A 20,938-nucleotide genomic window follows, 5' to 3' on the forward strand; every position below is an offset into this window, starting at 1 on the left:
TAATCTTGCTTACAGAAAGAAGCTGATCAAACATGACAACTGAGTATTAGGAGGTTAGCAGATCTTCCCCATCTTGACAACCCTTGCTTGAAGAGCCTAAAGAATACAGAAATTTAACCAGGCACCTATTGCGAGGAGTCAAAACAAACACTCCCTGTACCAATAGGTGCACACCTGTTTTCACATTTCAAAGCCGTGGTTTTGCTGCATATATAGCATGGGCCCTCTAAGGCTAGTTCTCATGCCACCAAATCTGAACAAATTTTTTGCCATGGAAATCAGGAGGAAGGCACATATTTTGTATATTTCCAATTTTCTGATGTTATCAGTGCTTTCATTAAAATGGCAAATTATTTCTCATTTACACTTAAAAGCGTTCCTTGCAATTTCATGCAAGAATTCTCAAAAACATTTCAAGCAATTATTTCTGCTGTACTTCCATTCAGAAGACGAACAGTTAGGCTGCAAGTTTATGTATAACAGCATGTTTTGCCACACATACATCTTGAAATAAGATGATAAAACATGAATGCAGTGAAAACGAGTACATATTTCCAGTAGTAAGGAATTGTTACTACAGTGGCTTCTTTAACTCGTTCCTCAGTGGCAAGGAAGGAGTTAGGCTATATGTGATGATCACTATTGAGGAGCTACCATAACAATGGCCCGCAGCCCATATGGGCAAAGTGCAGGCCGCCATCAGGCCCGCTGATGAAGTGGTGACTGATAAGAAATGTCCACATAGAAATAAGCTACTGATCAACAACAAATTACTGGAAAACAGTGAGGGTTGCTGCTGTACAAGGAACCACAATTGCAAGAATATGGCTTACATAAAGTTAGTTTAATTTCTTTGCAATTCACACTTTACATCATTATTTCTGCGATTGTTGGTTGATTCAGTCACCAGCTTCAGTCACCAAAAGTTTGAGGTACTGCATACTGATTACAATTTCAGGCTACTAACTCACCATTCTGAATATTGAATGGGACCGAGAACTCCTCTGATTTGCTTCAGTGCTGGCCACGTGGCGACGACCTGCAAGAAATGAAATTGGAGGAGGAGGAGGAGGGAAAAACTATTTGCTCTAATTGGGTAGAAATTAGCGGTGGCAGATGTGGTCAGCCATCTTCATGGTCTTCTTCCCCATATATTAGCTGAAAGATTTGCATTTTCATAACTGCCAACCTGGGCCACTCAGAATTCAGATTTGCACTTAGCATTCTTAGGGTACTTCACCTACTTTTGGGGGGATGTTTGTTCTATCTGTATCTCTAACCACTTTCAAACCAACCTGGGTTTTGGGAAGTCCATGGTCTAATGAGTAGAGCTGAGGGAACTGGGTTCGAAACCCACCGCCGGACAATCTAGAGTCGCTGGGTGGTATGTAACACTGGCTAAGTGCCGCCTTTCAATGAACCTCTTTTGACACAGCTTGGGTAACTATGTGCCACTCTACAATGGCAGAAAAACAAGACTTTAAGATTTCTCCAGTGCTTAGGCAGAATTGAACCTGCGTCATACATATTCAGATAAGCTTCTCTAAACGTATATTCACACAAGTTCCATGCATGGTCTTTGTGGTGGTGCCGCTGAATGACCCAGCGAGGCCAGAGGGAAGCATGAGAGTGGAGCCCGGCTGCATACATGCTTCATACAAGACGTGTCTTTGTGGTGTGTCAATAATTTGCTTCATTGCTGAACGTATTATTGTCGACATTCATCATGAGATGGGTTCCGCTGCAATTTTTTTTTTCAGGGCCACAGCAAAATCAGCAACAACTCTTAGTACAATGATTAGAAGTCTCTGTGCTCCTACAGTGACCAGAAGTGCCATGCGCATGCATTTGTAATCAAGGAACCCATACTATGTCAAGTGACAGTGGCCCCTTTACATTTTTAATGTGTCACTGCACAACGTGGCTGCATAAAAGCAAAGCTGACTTAAGAAAACCAGCCATTATGCAACGTAGATTAAGCCTCTGCTTCACCCGCTCTCCTCAACACACGTTTTGATGGGAAGTGAACTTAGGCCTACACTGCCTACACACAACTGGCTTAGATTCAAATCTGACTTCAATTAACTACCTAGCACATAACAATTACAATGCAGCTGTGCTGAATCATGCATTATTTTTGTTTCATGGTAGAGTTGAAGAAGTCTCTCTGGCAATTTATGGCTGTGTAAATACAATCTGTAGGGTTGGCAGGTAAGCATATTCATGCGAATTAAAACTATAAAAAAGCTCATGCGAATGCAATATCTACTATAGTGGAAAGATATATACAGGAGACTTACGTTCACCATTGTTCATTGCAGACTCAATTTCTTCCTTGGAGCCAACAGGAACTTCAGTCAAATCCACAATGACAGGCTGGCCATCCTAAGTGAGCCAAGAAAGCATTGAAGCGAGTTGTACCAAGGCTGTATACATGGTGGGGTTAACCCTTTGAGGGTTGATTTTTTTCGCCATGTGTGACCGCCCAGGGTCGATTTCTTTTATTGCAGATTCCAATAATTCTAGTGACTTATTTCGAAAAAAATTCAACATTATTTTTCTAGGGTGACCATAAAATGAGAAAAATATATTTTGCATTGGTATATATGTACTCATCATTCATGAATAACAACAATAAAAAAAGGAAATAAACTTATAAGAATAAAAAATTTCATGCATTGTCATACACATAGTTCAAGGCTTTGAAAATGTGCACACGAGAATATTTCACAAGACTCAAATGTTCCTGCTCTTACACTAATAGTATGTACATCCATAGCGTAATCGAACTGCATAGGTGTGCGCACCCAAGAAAACTATGGTTGTGTGCCTGTCAAAAAAGCAAAAAGTGTGACAAACTTCTGCTAATCTTCATCTTATCATCAACCACAGGCAATAAATTTTCGCGAGTGTCAAAAAAAAAAAAAAAGCAACAGAAACGCATGCACAGCGGAATCCTTCCTATGCGCACCCCTGTGAGCACTAAACAAGCGAGAAACAGGTGGTCGCCCTTTGAGCAATTAGTAACGAGACAGCCATCAGTTTAGCAAGTGCAAGAAGCCAAAACCGCCCGCGGAACAAAAACCAAACCGCCACCTGCGTGCGCGCACCAACGCACGCACGCAGGTGTTCCCTTCATGGTGGCAGCACATGACAGAAAAGAAAAAGTTAATAAATTGGTGCGCTTTTTAAATGTACAGACAGCACCATAAATATACGGCATCAACCATTTTTGGACTTGTTTGTGGCGCCACATATTTACATCATTGACCCTCAAAGGGTTAATAAAGCTTTAGTTTGTTCATAAACCCCTTATTGTTTACAGATTACCAGAGCTGTTGACAGTAATAGTGAAGCTGATAGCGACATAGTATGACACTTTGTAAATACAGTAAACTCTCATTAACTGTAACTCCGATATATAAATATATAGGTAGAGTAGAAATTTTTCTTTGCCCGTGGTTTCAACCCATTCGCTTCTCATCTATCTTGAAAAAGTTTTGTACCGGCCTCCACATATATTGAAACCTTGGATTAAAAAATAGCAGGAAAAAGGCAACCGGGCAGTGTCAGTAGAGTCGCTTCCACTCGCCTCTTACCAGGCGGCAACTTGCTAACCAGCCGCAGTCCCAATTTATCTCCCCCCCTTCCCTTTTTCTATAATCATCATCAGCTTATATTTATGCCCACTGCAGGACAAAGGCCTCTCCAAGTGATCTCCAATTATTGCTGTCTTGCACTAGCAGATTCCAACTTGTGCCTGCAAATTTCCTCATTTCATCCCCCTAATTTTCTGCCATTCTCGACAGCACATCTCCCTTTTCTTGGCACCCATTCTGCAACTAATGGTGGTCAGGTTACCTACCCTATGCACTACATGGCCTGCCCAGCTCCATATTTTCCTCTTAATGTCAACAAGAATATTGGCTATCTCTGTTTGCTCTCCGATTCACACCGCTCTCTTTACGTCTCTTAACGTTATGCCTAACATTTTTCTTTCCATTGCCATTTGCGCGGTCCTTAACTTGTTTTCAACTTCCAAGTTTCTGCCCCATATGTTAGCATCAGTAGAATGCAACGATTGTACGCTTCTCTTTTCAATGACGGTGGAAAGCTGCCAGCCAGGATCTGGTAATCTTCAACCCCACTCTTGCACTTTCTCAGTTAAGGTCCTCGGTCATTTGTTGCAATTCGTCTCCAGTGTTACTGTCTATGCATGTATATATAGCCTTCATATAGTCTACACTGATTACAACGGACCTGCGTACAACAGATTTTCGGATATAATGGACCATTTTTCAACCTTAGTTTGGTCTGCCCATTCTATCAATGCAACGAAGTTCGCTTTTAACGGACTGCACTACAATGGACTATTGGATCAGTAGAATGCAACGATTGTACGCTTCTCTTTTCAACGACGGTGGAAAGCTGCCAGCCAGGATCTGGTAATCTTCAACCTCACTCTTGCACTTTCTCAGTTAAGGTCCTCGGTCATTTGTTGCAATTCGTCTCCAGTGTTACTGTCTATGCATGTATATATAGCCTTCATATAGTCTACACTGATTACAACGGACCTGCGTACAACAGATTTTCGGATATAATGGACCATTTTTCAACCTTAGTTTGGTCTGCCCATTCTATCAATGCAACGAAGTTCGCTTTTAACGGACTGCACTACAACGGACTATTGGCTACAGTGGACAAAATTAGCAGCAATTTTTGTCAAAACCAGGCATAGAAAACGGGCATGGGCTGGCAGCCTACTTGCGAGAGTCAGCCGACGATGGCGGCTCAATAGCTTACGCGCGAGGACAGGAGGAAAGCGGGGCAAAAGCAGGCCACCTTTCGTGTACGAGGCACGGGAGGACACGAGGGAAAGAGGGGGGTTCTACTCCGGTGGCTGCTTCCAACGGCGCAGCCACGCAGGTGTCGTATCTTCAAAGTGATCTGCGAGGTCAACAAAGTGCGCCCAGTGCTGGTAACTTCGTATGTGCTATGCTTCCGAGGTTTAGTTCGCATCCAAGGGGGAGACAGCTGAAAGGTAAATTGACTCGTTGCTGCTGCCGCGCTCATCTTAATTTGCTATCGCAATCGATGCTTCGCCTCTTGGGCGAAACTACAACTTTTCTGTTTGTTTTTTACTTTGGACGTTTGTCACTCACTCTTTGCAATAAATTTGTTAGACATTGCGACAAACGTTTCGGAAGTGAGGCGTCTCGGATATTACGAACTTTGCATAAAATGGACGTTTTTTGTTGGATTATCAGGGTCCGTTGTATCGAGAGTCAACTGTATATGCACTTCATATAGATATCAGCACTTTTGAGCAGGCATGATTAGCCCACACACTGCACCCAAAAGAAGCCAGTATGCGTGCCCCCAGTGTTTCAGCAAGATTGTAGCTTGACAAGGGCGCTCGCTTCATGCTTGTGCGACAGTGAGGTGTACATGCTGCGTCACTCGTAAGCATCTGCTCAAGGCGTGACTATTGCGCTATTCTGTAGTTGAGATTTTCGAAGGTAAATATTCTAGTATTCATTACGATGCAGAAAGTAGCAGCATCAGCTTTTTGAAAACGGTTATGTTCAGACGACTGGCTTCAAATATTGCATTAGGGTTAATCGTCATAACCCAGTTCCAAGCATGCTGTCCTGGTACAGTATCAGTAATGCAGTTCCCTGTAGACGCCGACATCTCCGGTGCCGATACACGCGAAAGTGACTGAAAATATGAACGGTATATTGGAAAGGCTCCATATGGTTAATGCGTGGCCAGACGGCTTCTATTATCGAGATTTCCCTTACTTCGAATCTCTGCTTATCTCAAAATTTCTCAGCTTTTACAGCTTCGAGTTAACTGGGGTTTACTGTATGTAAAATACATTTAAATAATTTTTTTCGTTGTGCTAGTGTTTTCGTTGAAGTAAAATCATAGGACTGCATGTTAATAATCATGTTATTATCAATGCTATCATATTCTACTCAGTTAAGTAGGATATGATCAATCACTACAGTGTGAGATCTTGTCACTACAAACTTCATATGAAAAATTTCCTCAGATTCAAAATAATTTAAGATATCCCTAGCAGAACGTTTATATTTGAAAATACCAAATGAAAATTTATGCTTTCTGTGTTTTAGCAGCCCCTCAAAATAATGAATTTGTAACTGAAATATCACACACAATAGTGCAATATTGTGAAAAATTAGGTTTGCCACCATCAGCAGCAGCAGATGGCTGCGAGTACAAATCCATGCCCGCCTTTTGCCACCGCCTGTAGTAATCATGGCCCGCAGAAATAGAAACTACACAAATCAGCACTGTAAAGATTGTGAAATCCCACCCTCTGCATTGTTCAGAATTGCAACAGTTTTGAAGAATTGATGAATAAAAAACCGGTGAAAAGGCAGGTTCGCTTACAGTGCCATCTAAACCTAAGACTGATCATCCAAGGTGTCTACCAAGTTGACATTTCCAAATTCCCTGAGTGGCTTTGCAAAACTCCCTCAGTGATACAGAATTCTGTTTTACATCAAGACAGGCTGACACCATGTTGCCTGATGCTGTCACTCTCTAGTAAGCATGCTAAAGAATAAAAGATAAATGACATAATCCAGTTTGTATAGTAAGGAGTAGCATTTATTTTATTCAAAAAGAAGTAAGAAGGGAGGGGCTAGTAAAATGCACAGCAAATAAAATATATTTTTAAAAAATAGTAAAGCTCATTGTAAATCGAGTCGAACATACTCAACGAATAAAAACGAGATGCACACAGAAACAAATGTTTTCAAATATCCCCTTCAGTCCCGAATTATGATCAACTGTCGATACATGTGTGAAACATAGGTGGTGCTTGAGACTCCACTGAAAGCAAATCAAGGTGGTAGAATGACTGAGCATTTTATGATGAGTCCCTATATTTAGTGTAACTAAATATTAGAATATTGTAAATTCAGTAATACTACGTTTCTTCATAAAAAGGATAAATCCCCCACTCGAATTACATGCACAGGTTATTCATTGGCCTCAAGCATATCAAGAAAGAAAAATATATATTTCAAGGTTGCTAATGACATGCCCTACGTCAAGCATCACATAAAACATGGTATAGTGCTTCCACCGAAGTGGTAATCTGTAATGATACATATCACTCGGAAGCAAAATGGAAGTAATTAAGGTTATCAGAATGTTCAATTTGCTTTAAGCTTAATGTTTGTGATCTATTACTTGTTAACATTGGCAAAAGTTAGCAATGGCAAAAGTAGGCCACACCCACAAATGTGGACGCTGTGACTGAATGGTATTTGAGCTATTTTCATCAATTGATAGCAAGTTCATTGGTATGAGGCCCGAAATTTGTCACAAGTAAGATTCTCCCCCAACAGCTGGTGTGTCAACCTCAACTGTCCTGACATATTCTCAGCCTGCACGCAATGCCTCAGCATTGCGTTTCACCACTTTAACGAGCTTACTTTGGTTTGGATGAGGGACACCTGCATCTCAGCATCAGCGAACACTGTTTTCTGAGCCCGCTCCTTGAAAGAAGCAGTGACACACTTCTTTTCCCGTTCATTCCTCAATGTCCTTTCTGTTCTCGTCCTCCTTCAACCAGGGATTTGCCGCACGGACCATTTGAAGTGTGCTTTTCATCACTTGTACAGTCAACATTTAACTTTTCGGACTCACTAGAGGCCGCGAAAATGCCCTTAACATCGGGCAGTCTTTTACTGCCGTTAAGGGCTCAAATCGTCACAGGCACATCCGAAAAGGCCTACCAGTACACTTAAAAGGCATATCAGTGCTCGTACTGTGACAGGAGATGGTAGGTGGACGCGTGTAGAATTAAGGAATAGATATGATACTCACAGGGGACCCTGATCATGAGAAGGAAATTCAGAGAAGAATAAAATTGGGTTGGAGCACATACGGCAGACAGTCACATCCTTACTGGAAACTTGCCATTATCACTAAAAAGAAAGGTGTACAATCAATACATTCTACCGGTGCTAAGATATGGAGCAGGAACTTGGACTGACAAGGAAGCTCGAAAACAAGTTAACGACCGCACTAAGCGCGATGGAACGAAGAAGATAGGCGTAACGTTAAGAGAGAGGAAGAGAGTGGTGTGGATCAGAGAGCAAACGGGCATAGCCAATATTCTAATCAACATTAAGAGAAAGAAATGGAGCTGGGCAGGTCACGTAATGCGCAAATTAGATAACCAGTGGACCGTTAGGGTTACAGAACAGGTGCCAAGAGAAGGGAAATGCAGTCGAGGATGGCAAATGACCAGGTGGGATGAAATTAATTCATAGGCGCAAGTTGGAATCTGTTGGCACAGCACAGGAGTAATTGGAGATCAAAGGGGACGCCTTCGTCCTGCAGCGAACTTAAAGGGACACTAAAGGCAAATACTAAGTCAACGTGGACTGTTTAAATACCATTCCACAAACCTCACAACGCTTGTTTCGTGCCAAGGAAGGAAGGGAGAAAAAATTGCATCTGAAATGCCTTAATACCTTGTTCGAAATTCAAATCTCCCGCCACCCAACAGAGGAGTGGTGACGTTGCATACGCCATCACCACCATTTGCTGCCATCGGTGAGTAAAACGGCGGCACTGAGCCAAGACAGAGTGGTGGACTCGCCGCTGCAGTTGCTTTTTGGTCAAGTGGCGTAGACCATTCGGGCATCCTGCAACACCATCTGGACGTTGAATTCTCTGCTACTTGCAGTTTGTGCGAGTTTCGCAAGGCAGCAAAACCAGCACAGCACTACATGATCAGGAAAGTACTGAAATGCGAAAGCGTGGGCGGCGCAGAGTCAAGTGCAAACGAAGCCATTTGACTGCTCACGTCGTCGTCAACGGCAATTTCAATGAGTTCTTTTTTCTAAAAACGAAACAGGATTAGATAAGTAGCATTTTATTTTGTCTGATAATACAATACAAGGATGTTTTTTCAACGAGTGGTTGAGTACTAGTGACGATTTAACTGAGGAGTGCGCTGGTCATTGGGCAAGTACCTGAATGTCCCGGGGGACTCTAATCATGTCCTGCATTTACCTCAGTTTCTTGATTATTAAGGCTCTGTTCGTGATAATATTGACGGCTCAGAGATTCCCAAGCACTAATCTATAGCTTGACTTATTATTTGCCTTTAGTGTCCCTTTAACATAGATTAGTGATGATGCTGACCGTGTCGCGTGACAATCACCCCTTCCTATGCTTGTTATGCTTCACTGCAACACTTTTGTGTTTGTTTCACCACATAACATTTCTGTGTTGAGGCTAAGCTGACTTGCGGGATCCAGTATTATGTAACGCGCCAAGCTTTCCGAGCTTCAAAGTCAATCGCGAGGACCACAAAGACGGAGTCTGTGCCATTGGTTATAGCAGCGAATTCCTTCAATGAAAAACATGGTGCCAAACGGCAAGGAGCTTAATAGCGAACGTTGAAACAGCTAGGCCTAGCATTTACGGAGAGGTAATCAAAACGGCGGCAGTGGTAGCTTTGATTAATGCCGTTCCGGACCTGCGGTCACAGCAAAAAGTCTATAAAATCAGACGGCAAAGGGTTCTTGCATCCGAAATTTCAGACATTCTTATACATTGACTCTATGGGGTACATGGTGGTGCCGCAAAGCCGCCCGAATTATCGGGCGTCTGGAAAGTCGGTCGTTGACTGTACACTGCCAACTCCTCCAGCCGACGACACGGCGTCAAAAGACCTATTTGTTACGATTCTTCTCTGTTACGCGTGCAAGCATTACCACTACTTTCGTTCCCTTTCAATAAAATTACAGCTGATACAGCTTTTCCCTGATAGAAGCACTTCCCTGAGTTATTCCTGAGTATTTCCAGACTATTCAATATCCCTGAGAATTCCCAGTTTTCCCGGTTGGTAGACACCCTAATATAATATTTGTGGTTTTAAGTGCCAAAACCACTTTCTGATTATGAGGCACGCCGTAGTGGAGGACTCCGGAAATTTTGACCACCTGGGGTTCTTTAACGTGCACCTAAATCTAAGCAAACGGGTGTTTTCGCATTTCGCCCCCATCGAAATGCGGCTGCCGTGGCCGGGATTCGATCCCGCGACCTCATGCTCAGCAGCTCAACACCATAGCCACTGAGCAACCACGGCGGGTCTGTAGACACCCTATCAGCTAGTTGGTGAAAGACACAAGGAAAGCGATAAAATTTGTGGATGCCTTGGGGTTTTGGTAATGTTTGACAATGATCCGTAGTGGTCAAGCATGCGCAGATGCGAACAATAGTGCCTGTTGCACACTTTACCGACAGCTACTGGCATTATCAGCAGGCTTTTAGCTCTGAAGAAGCACACCACTGCATGGTTTACAAATTATTTGTGACAGCTGGCGAACGTCCAAGAATCACTGTCGTCCTGTAGTACTGCATTTCTTCTTATAGCCTATGGAACATGCTCGAAACTGTGGCACATAACCTTATTTTCTATGACTGAACAATGCGCAGACGTATGGCCGGGCACACACTCGAGTTGTGTCACCTAACTCGAGGTCTGCGCAAGCTGAGCGCGCACTAGGCGAAGTCATCGTGAACATAAATGCGCATTCTCACTTTTATCATGTGGAATCTGTCACCGGTATAAATGCTTTTCGGGATGTACTGCTTTCAAATGCAGGTGATTCGTCTTGCTAAATGTAGTTTTCAATGACAAAGTGCACGTTTTCGATACAGCAATACCTCAAAGTAATGAATAATTTTCGGCAGTCCCGTGATATTTGTCATGTCGAGATCTCACTATTAGCTTTGCGTACTCCCTGGTTAAACTCTGTCTCACAATATGTCGCTACCAGCATTGTACCTGTACGCCCCCTGAATAAAGCTAAAAGTGGACACATTCTTTTATCATGCCCCCTGCTTTGGTAAGGGAGGGCAGATGAAGAGGGACGCGCCCTCTCTTTTGGTGGAGCAGAGTCACATAGTTACGTCGTGCAGTCATTGCGACAACAAGCGCGCGTGCTGCCGGCAGTGCCTTTTGTTTTCTTGATTATTTTTTTATTTTAGCTGTGTGAGCGCCATGACACTTGCTCCTGGCCACCATACTTCACTCAAGACAGCAGTACGTGCACCGCCTTTTGTGTAAGTTCTGCTGCCGTCAGTGTCACTGCTGACGTTTTTCTTGCACGAGTCTATGTTACGAAGTATGAAGAATGCAACAATGCAGGAATGCAGTTCCCTTATAACGAAAAGCTTTGGCATAATGTGATTTGAAGAACATTGGAGGTGTAAGTTTGACTGCCGTGAATGGAAGCATGAACGTGCCGCTGTTGGCAGATTTGTACATAAGGCATTTTTTTTTGTTCTTTGTAATCGTTGCTAGAAAGCACAGAGAGCAGTTTTTGTAAAGTATGTTACATGATAAGAATTTTGTAAAAAATGGGCGAGCTATGAAAGCTGAGCAGCACAGTCGGACTGGCACTTGTTTATATGTTATGGATGTTTAGTCTGCTCTATTTTCATTGCTGATGCACTCCAAACATAAGAAAGAAGTGTAATTTTTTTTAATTGTATAGCATTTATTCGCAGCTGCTGCAAGAAATTACATTCTATAGTGTCTAATGACTCGGTATGTTTGTAGAAATTCGTCAAAAGTGTTTCAGGGTCCCTTTAAATATACGGCTCCACGAACAAGTCCAAAATGGTAAATGCCGCATACCTACAGTGCCGTCTGCACATTTAAAAAGCGCGCCAATTACATAACTTTTTCTTTCCTGTCATGTGCTGCCGCTGTGTGGGAATACAGCGAATTCTTTTTATCGCACATCCCTCTCTGTTTCCGTTGCATGGTTTGTTTTAGAGCTAGTTTGCTCCAGCACGTCTATGTACTACTGCTCGCACATTGGTGCGTGCACATGCGGGCGGCGGCTTGGGTTCTGTTGCGGTGGTTTTGGCTTATTGCGCTCGCAAAACTGATGGCTATCTCATTACTGATCGCTCAAAGGGCCATCGCCTGTTTCTCGATCGTTTAGTGCTCACAGGGGTGCGCATAGGAAGGATGCCCTGCTTTTCCTTTTCTTTTTTTTTTTTTTCTGAGACTCGCAAAGACTAATCGCCTCTGGTTGTCAATAAGATGAAGATTAGCAGAAGTTTGTCACAAGTTTTGCTTTTTTGACGGGCACACAACCGCAGTTTTCTTGAGTGTGCTCACCTACGTGGTTCGACTACACTATGAGTGTAAATATTAGTGTAAGAGCAGGAACATTTGACACTTGCGAAATATTCTCGTGCGTGCATTTTCTAAGCCTTGAACTAGTATGTGTATAACAATGCATCAAATTTTTAATTCTTATAAGTTTATTTCCTTTCTTATTGTTGTTATTCATGAATAAAGAGTACATATATACCAACACAAAATATATTTTTTTCACTTTACGGTCACCCTAGAAAAATTACGAAAATTTTTTTTTGAAATAGGTCCCTCAGAAGAATTGGAATCTGCATTAAAAGAAATTGACCTTAGGCGGCCGCATATGGCGAAAAAAATCGTCCCTGAAAGGGTTAATCTTTAATATGACTGAAAATTAGGAAGCAAAACCGTATAAATAAACGCCCAGACAGGAAAGAGTGTCACCAATACATCTTCGACACTGAGCTACAATAATCAGTTCATATAATGTATGTTAGAATAAGCATGAATGGTGGCAATCTCACTTCCATTGTTATCAGGTGATTCCAGTGTGCAAATGTGTCTTGCTGTCTGTTACGAGAAGTGCATGAGCGTGAGCACAATAGACAACAGCATTTTGTCGAGCTATTTCATTGCAAACACAGGAGTAAGCTCACAATTGAACCTATGCTGTTTCTTTCTATACACTGTGCATATTTTATTGTATTGCGCCAATAATATACGAATGAAGTAATATAAATGTGCTACAAGCACATGAACTGGCAGATCATTCTATCACTATATTTTTTGGGGTAAAACAACAAAAAGAAAAAGAAAAAAAAAGATTAAAACCATCAACTAGGGCCCAAACAAACCATATGATGACTACACTACATTTATAGGATCGGTGCAAGTCCATTTGAACGATCCTGTCAGCACTGCTTAACATCGGACCTGCTCGCAAAGATAAGAGCTAACAGTTACTTTCGACAATAGTCATGAATATCACTGGCATGGGTGAATTTAGATCAAAACGGTACAGCTTTCTATCCACCTACTTTAACACATATGCACGGTCCTTTTGTTCCAGAAAAACAAATAGTTCTTGCCCCTTTGGCACAGCTAACAAGGCCTAGTACAAGCTGTCAGTGGCAAATGTAACTACTCTAGCTATAAGATATTGAGTTATAAAAGATAATCCCACATCTTTCTTTGCATTTCTGCAAAAATTGCACCTTGCTACTTTCTGGGTTTTTCCAGTTTTTTAAACTTTTTCTTTACTTTTGGATTGCTCTGTATATACAAGCTCACAAGTCACAACAGTCAACAAGTTGACTGCCCGCAGACAAAACAGTTGCAAGTCTATGGCAGTGACAAATAAATACCAAAGCAAAGTATTGGAAATGCAAACGAGTCACTGACCACATTGTCTCTAATCTGCAGGTGCTTTCCGTCACCGTTGTCCAAGAGGTCTAGGATATTTTCGTTATAGATTTCCATGTAGGAGACTCGTAATAAGTACTCCCGTTCTGGCACCTGTACCACAATAAAAACACCTTTTGGTAAGTGAGCACTTTAAACAAAACTACTACTATATTTGCTTGCACAAAACCTGAACATATTGGGGAATCGTGGCAGGGTAGTATGGTAGTAGGGGGCTCTTGTGCCAGTTGAGTGCATGAATACTCAGTAAAGATTCAGACGACATTGCGAATAATACACAGAATATCGCAGCAAACATTGGCTAGGCACTATGGCCACATTTATTCAAGATTCAGCACTACTGATCAAGTTCAGCTTAATTCATTTTTGCCACTCTCATCACCACCAGAGCCTACTAACTCGCCACTACACTCAGAAAAAATTCGGGTTTACGTGCCAAAGCCATTATAAGATTGTGAGACATACTGTAGTTCGGAACTAGAGTGTACTAGAACCTAAGAGTGTCCGGAACGGGCGCTCTTTCAATGCATTTAAAGTGAAGCATTAAAGTGAAGTAACGACCGTAACGCCGTTGGGGGCGCTGCGACCGGTAGCACTCACGCGGCTTAGTGCAGAGGTAGAATGTCTGCTTCCCATGCAAAAGACCAGGGTTCGAATCTCAGCAAAGAGTAGTGTTTTTCTCTTTTTTTTTTTTTACTGCTTCATGCATTGATGTTTATATTATTAATACTGCTGCTTAATAGCTGCTATGTAATGCAAGAACGAGTGAACCATAACATGGAGGAAACAGAACAAAATTACATTTTTTACCTTGAGCAATAATTTTTGCAGCGCCACCTCACGGGAATGACCAAAACTATCCCAACCAAAGCATGGCCTCCGTGACTTGTACACATACACAAGCCTGCCGACGCCCGCTTGACAGGCTTTGCTTGCTTCGCTGGCTGTGCTTTCCAAAGCCATTGATACAAAAGGGAAACGGGCTGTAGTAGCAGACATTCAGTGACCGTGAAACGGTGCGGTTAGAATTACCAGAGTGCATGCTTCTTGCATACCATCAGCGATGGGAGACTTCTCTCTTGGGGTGCATTCAGTGTATAAATATGCGCGTTGACACAGAATATGCAGTATTCGAACCTGGGCTGTTTTGCGGTCACTGAACGCCTTCTACTACAGCCAGTTTCCCTTTTGCATTGATGGCTTCAAAAAGCACAGCCAGCAAAGCAATCGGAGCCTGTCAAGCCGGCGTTGGCAGGCTTGTGTATGCGTATAGGTGTAGGAGGCCATGTTTTGGTTGGGATAGTTTGGTTAATTCCCGTGAGGTGGTGCTGCAAAAATAATCTTTCAACATTAAAAAATTTAATTTTGTTGTTATTCCTTCACTCTTTGTTGCCTTACAGAGCAACAGAAGCAAGTATTAAGCAGCAGTATAAATAATATAAACATCAAAGCGTGAAGTATTAAAAGAAAAGAGAAAAACACTACACCTTGCTGAGATTCGAACCCAGGTCTTTTGCGTGGGAAGCAGACATTCTACCTCTGCACCACGCCGCGTGAGTGCTACCGATCGCAGCGCCCCCAACGGCGTTACAGTCGTTTGGCTTCACTTTTGGAAGCGCGTTCCAGGCACTTTCCAATTCTACGCCACTTTAGCGGAAGTCTGGATTTATCTGGCCATCTGGGGTTCCTTACCATGCCCCCTATGCACAATACACAAGCACTTTTGCCTTCCACCTACACCAAAATGTGGTCGCTGCAGCCAGGATTGAACCCGATACCTCCCTGGTACACTCCGAAAGATAGTACAGTGTGTGTGTGTAAGCGTGCGTGTGCATTGCGGGAGGATTTTAGCCGAGTAAATACAATACTTCTACAAAAATCGCCTTACAAACTTGAACTCAGCGTACTGTGGGTGCACAAGCAAAATTTTTAATAATGTGCCATTAATGAGAGCAACAAACACATGCGGTAGAAGGCTTCTCTCGGCATAATAAAGGTAAGTCTTACAGAATTTAAAACACTTAAAGGTGCAGTGCATGTAAGTAGGCTGCCTGTTTAAGTTCATGCAATTATGTTCACACTAACTGAGCATTATTCATATCATGAGAAGCCAACAAACAAAGACACCAAGGACAACATAGGGGAAATTACTTGTACTTACTAATTGAATTAAAGAAATGATAAATAAATGGTAATGAAAGTGCATGAAGAAACAACCTGCTGCAGGTGGGGAACAATCCCAAGTTTTTGCATTACACATGCAATGCTTATTAAGCGATGCTTATTGGGCATTACATGTGCAATGCTTATTGAGCATTATGCCACACAAGATGCAGCTGTAAACAGGTGGCCAGCCAAAAACAGCTTATCTTGAATGTCTTACATTTTGGATGATGTCGAAGATAGCATTTATGGCCAGGGGGATAAGGCCAGGCTGGCTGCTGTTTCCCATCATTGTATGCGTCTTACCAGAAGACGTTTGACCAAAGGCAAAGATGGTCCCTGGAAAGAGCATCAATGTTTCAGCAAAGCAATGAGTGGGAGAAGGTGGCTAATGCATGCACACTTGAGCAAAGAGTTGAAACATTTAGAGAAACAGTCACTCAAAGTGAAAGGGGAAAGAAACATCCAATTAAGAGGTTTCACATGCAAAAACAATATAATCATGAGGCCAACCGTAGTGTGGCACTTCAGATTAATCTTCACCACCTGGGGTTCTTTATTGTGCAGCTAAATCTAAGAGCACAAGCATTTTTTATTCTTTCATTGCATCCCCATCGAATGCGGCTCCTGCGGCCAGCACTAAACCTGTGACCTCGAGCTCAGTAGCATAACACCATAGCCATTAAGCTACAGTAGCGGGTCTGGAGAGAAATACAGTACAGCCGAAACCCAAGATAACAAAATCCCGCAACAACGAAATTCTCGCGACAATAAAACATTTTCGTATTCCCAGCAAACAGCCATAGGATTCAATGCATTTCGAACCTCTCGGCAACAAAATGTCGCTGTACTGCAATCCCGCATCAACGAAGTTTACCAGAACATTACTCTGCATATTACCTATTCGCATAAGCCTAGTAGGCTCCAAAATGTGCTCAAATTCGATTGTTTTGCACTAAAATTACGTAAAATACCACCACATTACTACTTGTGTGGGTGCCGCCATTTTCATTCACAGAAACAACCAAGCGCCAGAAGCAGTCAGTGCGCTGGAAACACGTCATGGCCGCCACCTTGTTTGTTGATCGCCCGTTTGAAGCGGCACGCATGTTGCTACCCATGTTGCTACCGACATGTAACGACGGTTTTTGCAAGCCTATTATAGGTGGGATCGTAAATCGTTCGAAACGCGCATACAGTTTGTGTTCCCCACGGCCTATGCCCATCATGTGAGGCGAAACTGAACACAAACTAAATGCGCGTTTCGAAGTACAATCGCTGATCAAGGCAGTGCACTGCGTAATGTATGCCTTGGTGATAAAAATGCAGCAAAAACAAGAAAATCCACGTCCCACCCACTTGGAATTGTTTATGGCGCTTGAGATGGCGGTCGCAAAATATGCAGTGTCACGCATCGGGCCATGATTCAGCGATCGTCCGGTAATATGCATCCCTTGCTTCAAGAACGCTGGTTTTGGTGCCACCCGACAGGCATCGCGTGCGGATTCGGCGCCGGCCATAGATTTGTATGAAAAGGCCGTTATCTCTATCGTTTGCTTTCGGGTACACAAGATACAATCACTTTTGCACTCGGCACTGGATGTGTCTGCGCCTATGCGCAACATCATGCACTGGGGAAATGCTGCTGCATGTGCTGTCGCTCTGCGTGCAGTACCGAGTTACTCAAAATCTCGCAAAAGTGACCGCATCTCCGAAAGCAATCTACCGGGAATACTGGGCTACGGTAGTGCTGCCACTGCTTGTACTGTTGGCAATGCGGTTCTACATCCTCGAGCAAAGCTTGCAAAGCAGGCTAACGGAATTTTGACATCAAAGTTTTGTTCTGTGATGGATTACCTATCTGTGCTGTCTCTTTCCGCAACAACGAAATTTGTCAAGAGAGCGAAGTTTTTCGCATTCCCCGCCGATTTTGCTATTGCCAAGTCAACTATAGAACCTCATTGATGTGTTCCCATTACGCACGTTTTTCCGGCGCCAACGTTTGCAATCGAGAACACGAAAAATGACCCAACAGAGTTCTAATTTTTTACTGGTTCATACATTCCCAGAAAACATGATTTTTCGGCATCAATGTTCAGTACATCGTCAAACTGCAATAGTATGACACATTTTCCGGCTGCAAGATCCCATGTAAACAAGAAAATGTGCGAGGTAAGCGTGATCTAGTACAGTACATAGCTGCTTGCCACGGCAGCTTCACTGCAATACTCGCCTGCCAGTCTCACGTGAAAACGCCGGCGCGCACTCAGTTTCTCATTTTGGTACCAAAAAAGTTTTCTGCGCAGTCGTTGCACGAGGCATTCCTGGCTATCACCGCCAATCCTACTGCGATAAGCATCTTCCACTAGTTGTTTCACAGCGCGTGGTGCCGTCGGAAGCATAGCGCACACTTTTAAGCGATAACCGAAATGAGCCGCTGTTCCCTGCTGCAGACTGCGATCATACATGTTTTCTGGCTGCTAGATCCCATGTGAACAAGAAAAGCCGTAAGGAACACGCTATCGAAAACAGTACATAGCCACCTGCCTCACATGAAAAATGACCACGCACGCCGCATTCCTAGCTATTGCCGTCAGACTTATTGCGATAAGCATCTTCACCCATCTGTATTACAGCGCATGGTGCGTAGTGCCATTGGTAGCATATTGCAAGCTTTTAGAAGGCGATAATCCAAACACGCTGCCATTCCCCGCTGCAGGTGGCACGATGTGGGCATCACGTTTCGCTTCGGCGGCATCCGGCGTCACCCTCTAGCTCGATCTTGTTTCGGTTGCCTGCCGCCCTCTTAAAACAGCGCGCAATAAGAAAACAACACGCATCTCAGACCGCCGGAGCAGCCCCAGCTTAAGCATTACACACATGTCAACAATCGAGCCTGCCAATTTTTTTAGTTACTTCAGATCGTACGTTTTCCCAGTTAGTACATTTTTCTCGTGTTTTTTTGTTAGACGTATGAACGACGGTCTACTGTATCAAGCTAGGCTAAACAACACTGGCAGGATGCACTTAATACAAACATCACTCTCACAGTGAGTGGAGGTTTGTCAAATTGGAAAGGACAGAAAAAACAGAGTGGGTCGCGACACAATTTCGAAGTTCCCGCACTAGTTCCACGCGATATTGCACATTTTGACAGTGGTCGCTCGGGGATGGCTAAAGGTTTGCCTATAAGAAAGTGTTGAACTGCATTCCAATGTAAGCAGAGACCCAGTGTGGAGACCTGAACACAGAAATGACCCAAACATATGAAAATGGTGTGAAATCTGACGTGGCACTGACACTGGCGTCGCAATTTGTGTGCGAAGATTGAAAAGGGGGAAGCTTGGCCTTAATTTTCTCAGTAATCGATGAATTGGTGCCAAAGAAGTAAGGATAGGGCTTTGAAAGAATACACTAATTTAGGGCTGCCGTTTAGTGTCCTTTTCACCCTTTATCTGCCAAAGCAAACTCCAAACAAAATTTTTTTAAAGAGTGCCATTTTTATGAAAGCCGCTTATTTATTGCCAATTATGTATCTGTAGAAAGTATACCAGGAATGCCAAATGCATTTCACTGGTCATGCTGAAAAAAAGAAAAGTTACAAAATTCATTGTGTTATTCATTTGTCAAAATTACAAGAAACTACACATATACACATGTAAAAAAATTGTGGAAAGCTCACGAGTTTAGTTGTCATCATTGAAGTTTACTGTCCCTTCCACTCAGACCACCGTATGCACAGCACAAAAACTGGTGTGTGTAGAATGTTCATGCCAGCAGCAGAAGGCGGAACCTGGCTCCGCAGCAGAGCGTAATGGTGTGTCCATGTGGCTTCATCATTTCTGTAGCCAAATGCACTGCGCCATCATGCTTCCATGGTAGTGGAAGCGTGAGCGCATGAATGCAGCACAAATGCATATCAAGTGTCCGTAAAATTGCTATCATGATAAAATGTCATTATAAGCAGAACTGAAGATGGTAGTAAGTGCACAATAAGGTTTGAGGGGGTGCTCAAGCGTTTTAAGAGTCCTTTATGACTTTTGACACTGTTGTCACTTATAACATGTGAACAGCAGTCGCAGAAGTGGCCTAATTGCTTTCACAAACTGTCCTATGTTCTACTTCCTTTCATTATCTTCAGCTGCTCTTTAACAGCAGCAGCAGCTGTGTGTCACCCTTCGCAGCAATTCTTTTCACTTTCTGTCCATGTCACAAAACATCCTGCCCCTTTTGCACATTGCCTGCTTAACTAAAGGTAAATAAGAAATCTTGCACAACCGTCGCCCTACTTCAATGCATAATTGAAGCATTCATAAACCAGCACTAAGGTGAACTTGAGCAGTACAGGCAGCTGTTCAAGGTGTATGATGCCAAATTGCTGAACATGTCACACATTTACAATTCTTTGGTACACATACTTGCCTGATACCCCTGTCACACGGCAAATCTAATGTCATTTACAACAAATTACATTAATCGAAAATGACATTTACAAACGAATGAGTTCGCCAAACTCATTTACATTTGTTTTAGAACTGAATGTGTATCCTCGACACCATGAGCCTACCAGTCAGTTTCGCAAACAGTATGTGCTTCTTTTTTTTGTTTAAAAAAATAACTATTGTTTTATTGATTTTATTACCTAATTAACGACATTGAAGTGCATCATAGTGCATAATTACAGAAAGCTACTCTCAATCCAGTGACTAGACAGCTCTTCGCTTTCGCTGCGGCAGTCGTGTTGGTTCACTCTGGAGCATCGGCCGCGGTCACTTTGGTTAACTTAACGTAAAAGCATGCACATGTTTTCCCGTGGCACACACCAAAAATGTGGATATTAGGAGCCTGCATGCACATCAGAATGGCAATGACACACAACTGCCCTTCTCGTACCACTTTGGCAGATGTAGTCATCATGCTTTTCGCCATGTTGCTTGCCTGACCTTCAGCTTGGCTTGACTCCACTTCATTGGCAATGTTCATAAGTTAGTGATCGAACACTATGGTATGAAAGGGACGATCCCATATTCGAAGGTAATTTAGCATATTAGAAAATAATTATTGGATAAAGGTGAGTTTGAGGCTATTTTTGAGTGCCTTTCTTTTACTATCGTCAATGTCATCATTTTCAAATGACATTAGTTTTCGCCGTGATAATGATATTAACCCTAACAAATGTCT

The 20,938-nt window shown here is 42.8% G+C and overlaps 1 protein-coding gene across 1 annotated transcript in view; it reads right to left on the reverse strand.

Annotated features, from left to right (window-relative positions):
- The window catches only part of LOC142572773 (uncharacterized), a 124,230-nt gene that overhangs the window by 89,636 nt on the left and 13,656 nt on the right, over positions 1-20,938 (reverse strand). The window contains exons 4-7 of the mRNA XM_075682116.1: positions 15,978-16,096; positions 13,574-13,687; positions 2,301-2,385; positions 972-1,039 (exon numbers count right to left, since the gene is read on the reverse strand). Coding sequence (XP_075538231.1) covers positions 972-1,039; positions 2,301-2,385; positions 13,574-13,687; positions 15,978-16,096 — 386 coding nt within the window. The remainder of the gene's footprint in view (positions 1-971; positions 1,040-2,300; positions 2,386-13,573; positions 13,688-15,977; positions 16,097-20,938) is intronic.

Source organism: Dermacentor variabilis, chromosome 2 (genome assembly GCF_050947875.1).
Source record: "Dermacentor variabilis isolate Ectoservices chromosome 2, ASM5094787v1, whole genome shotgun sequence".
In the NCBI taxonomy this organism is placed as follows: Eukaryota; Metazoa; Arthropoda; class Arachnida; order Ixodida; family Ixodidae; genus Dermacentor; species Dermacentor variabilis.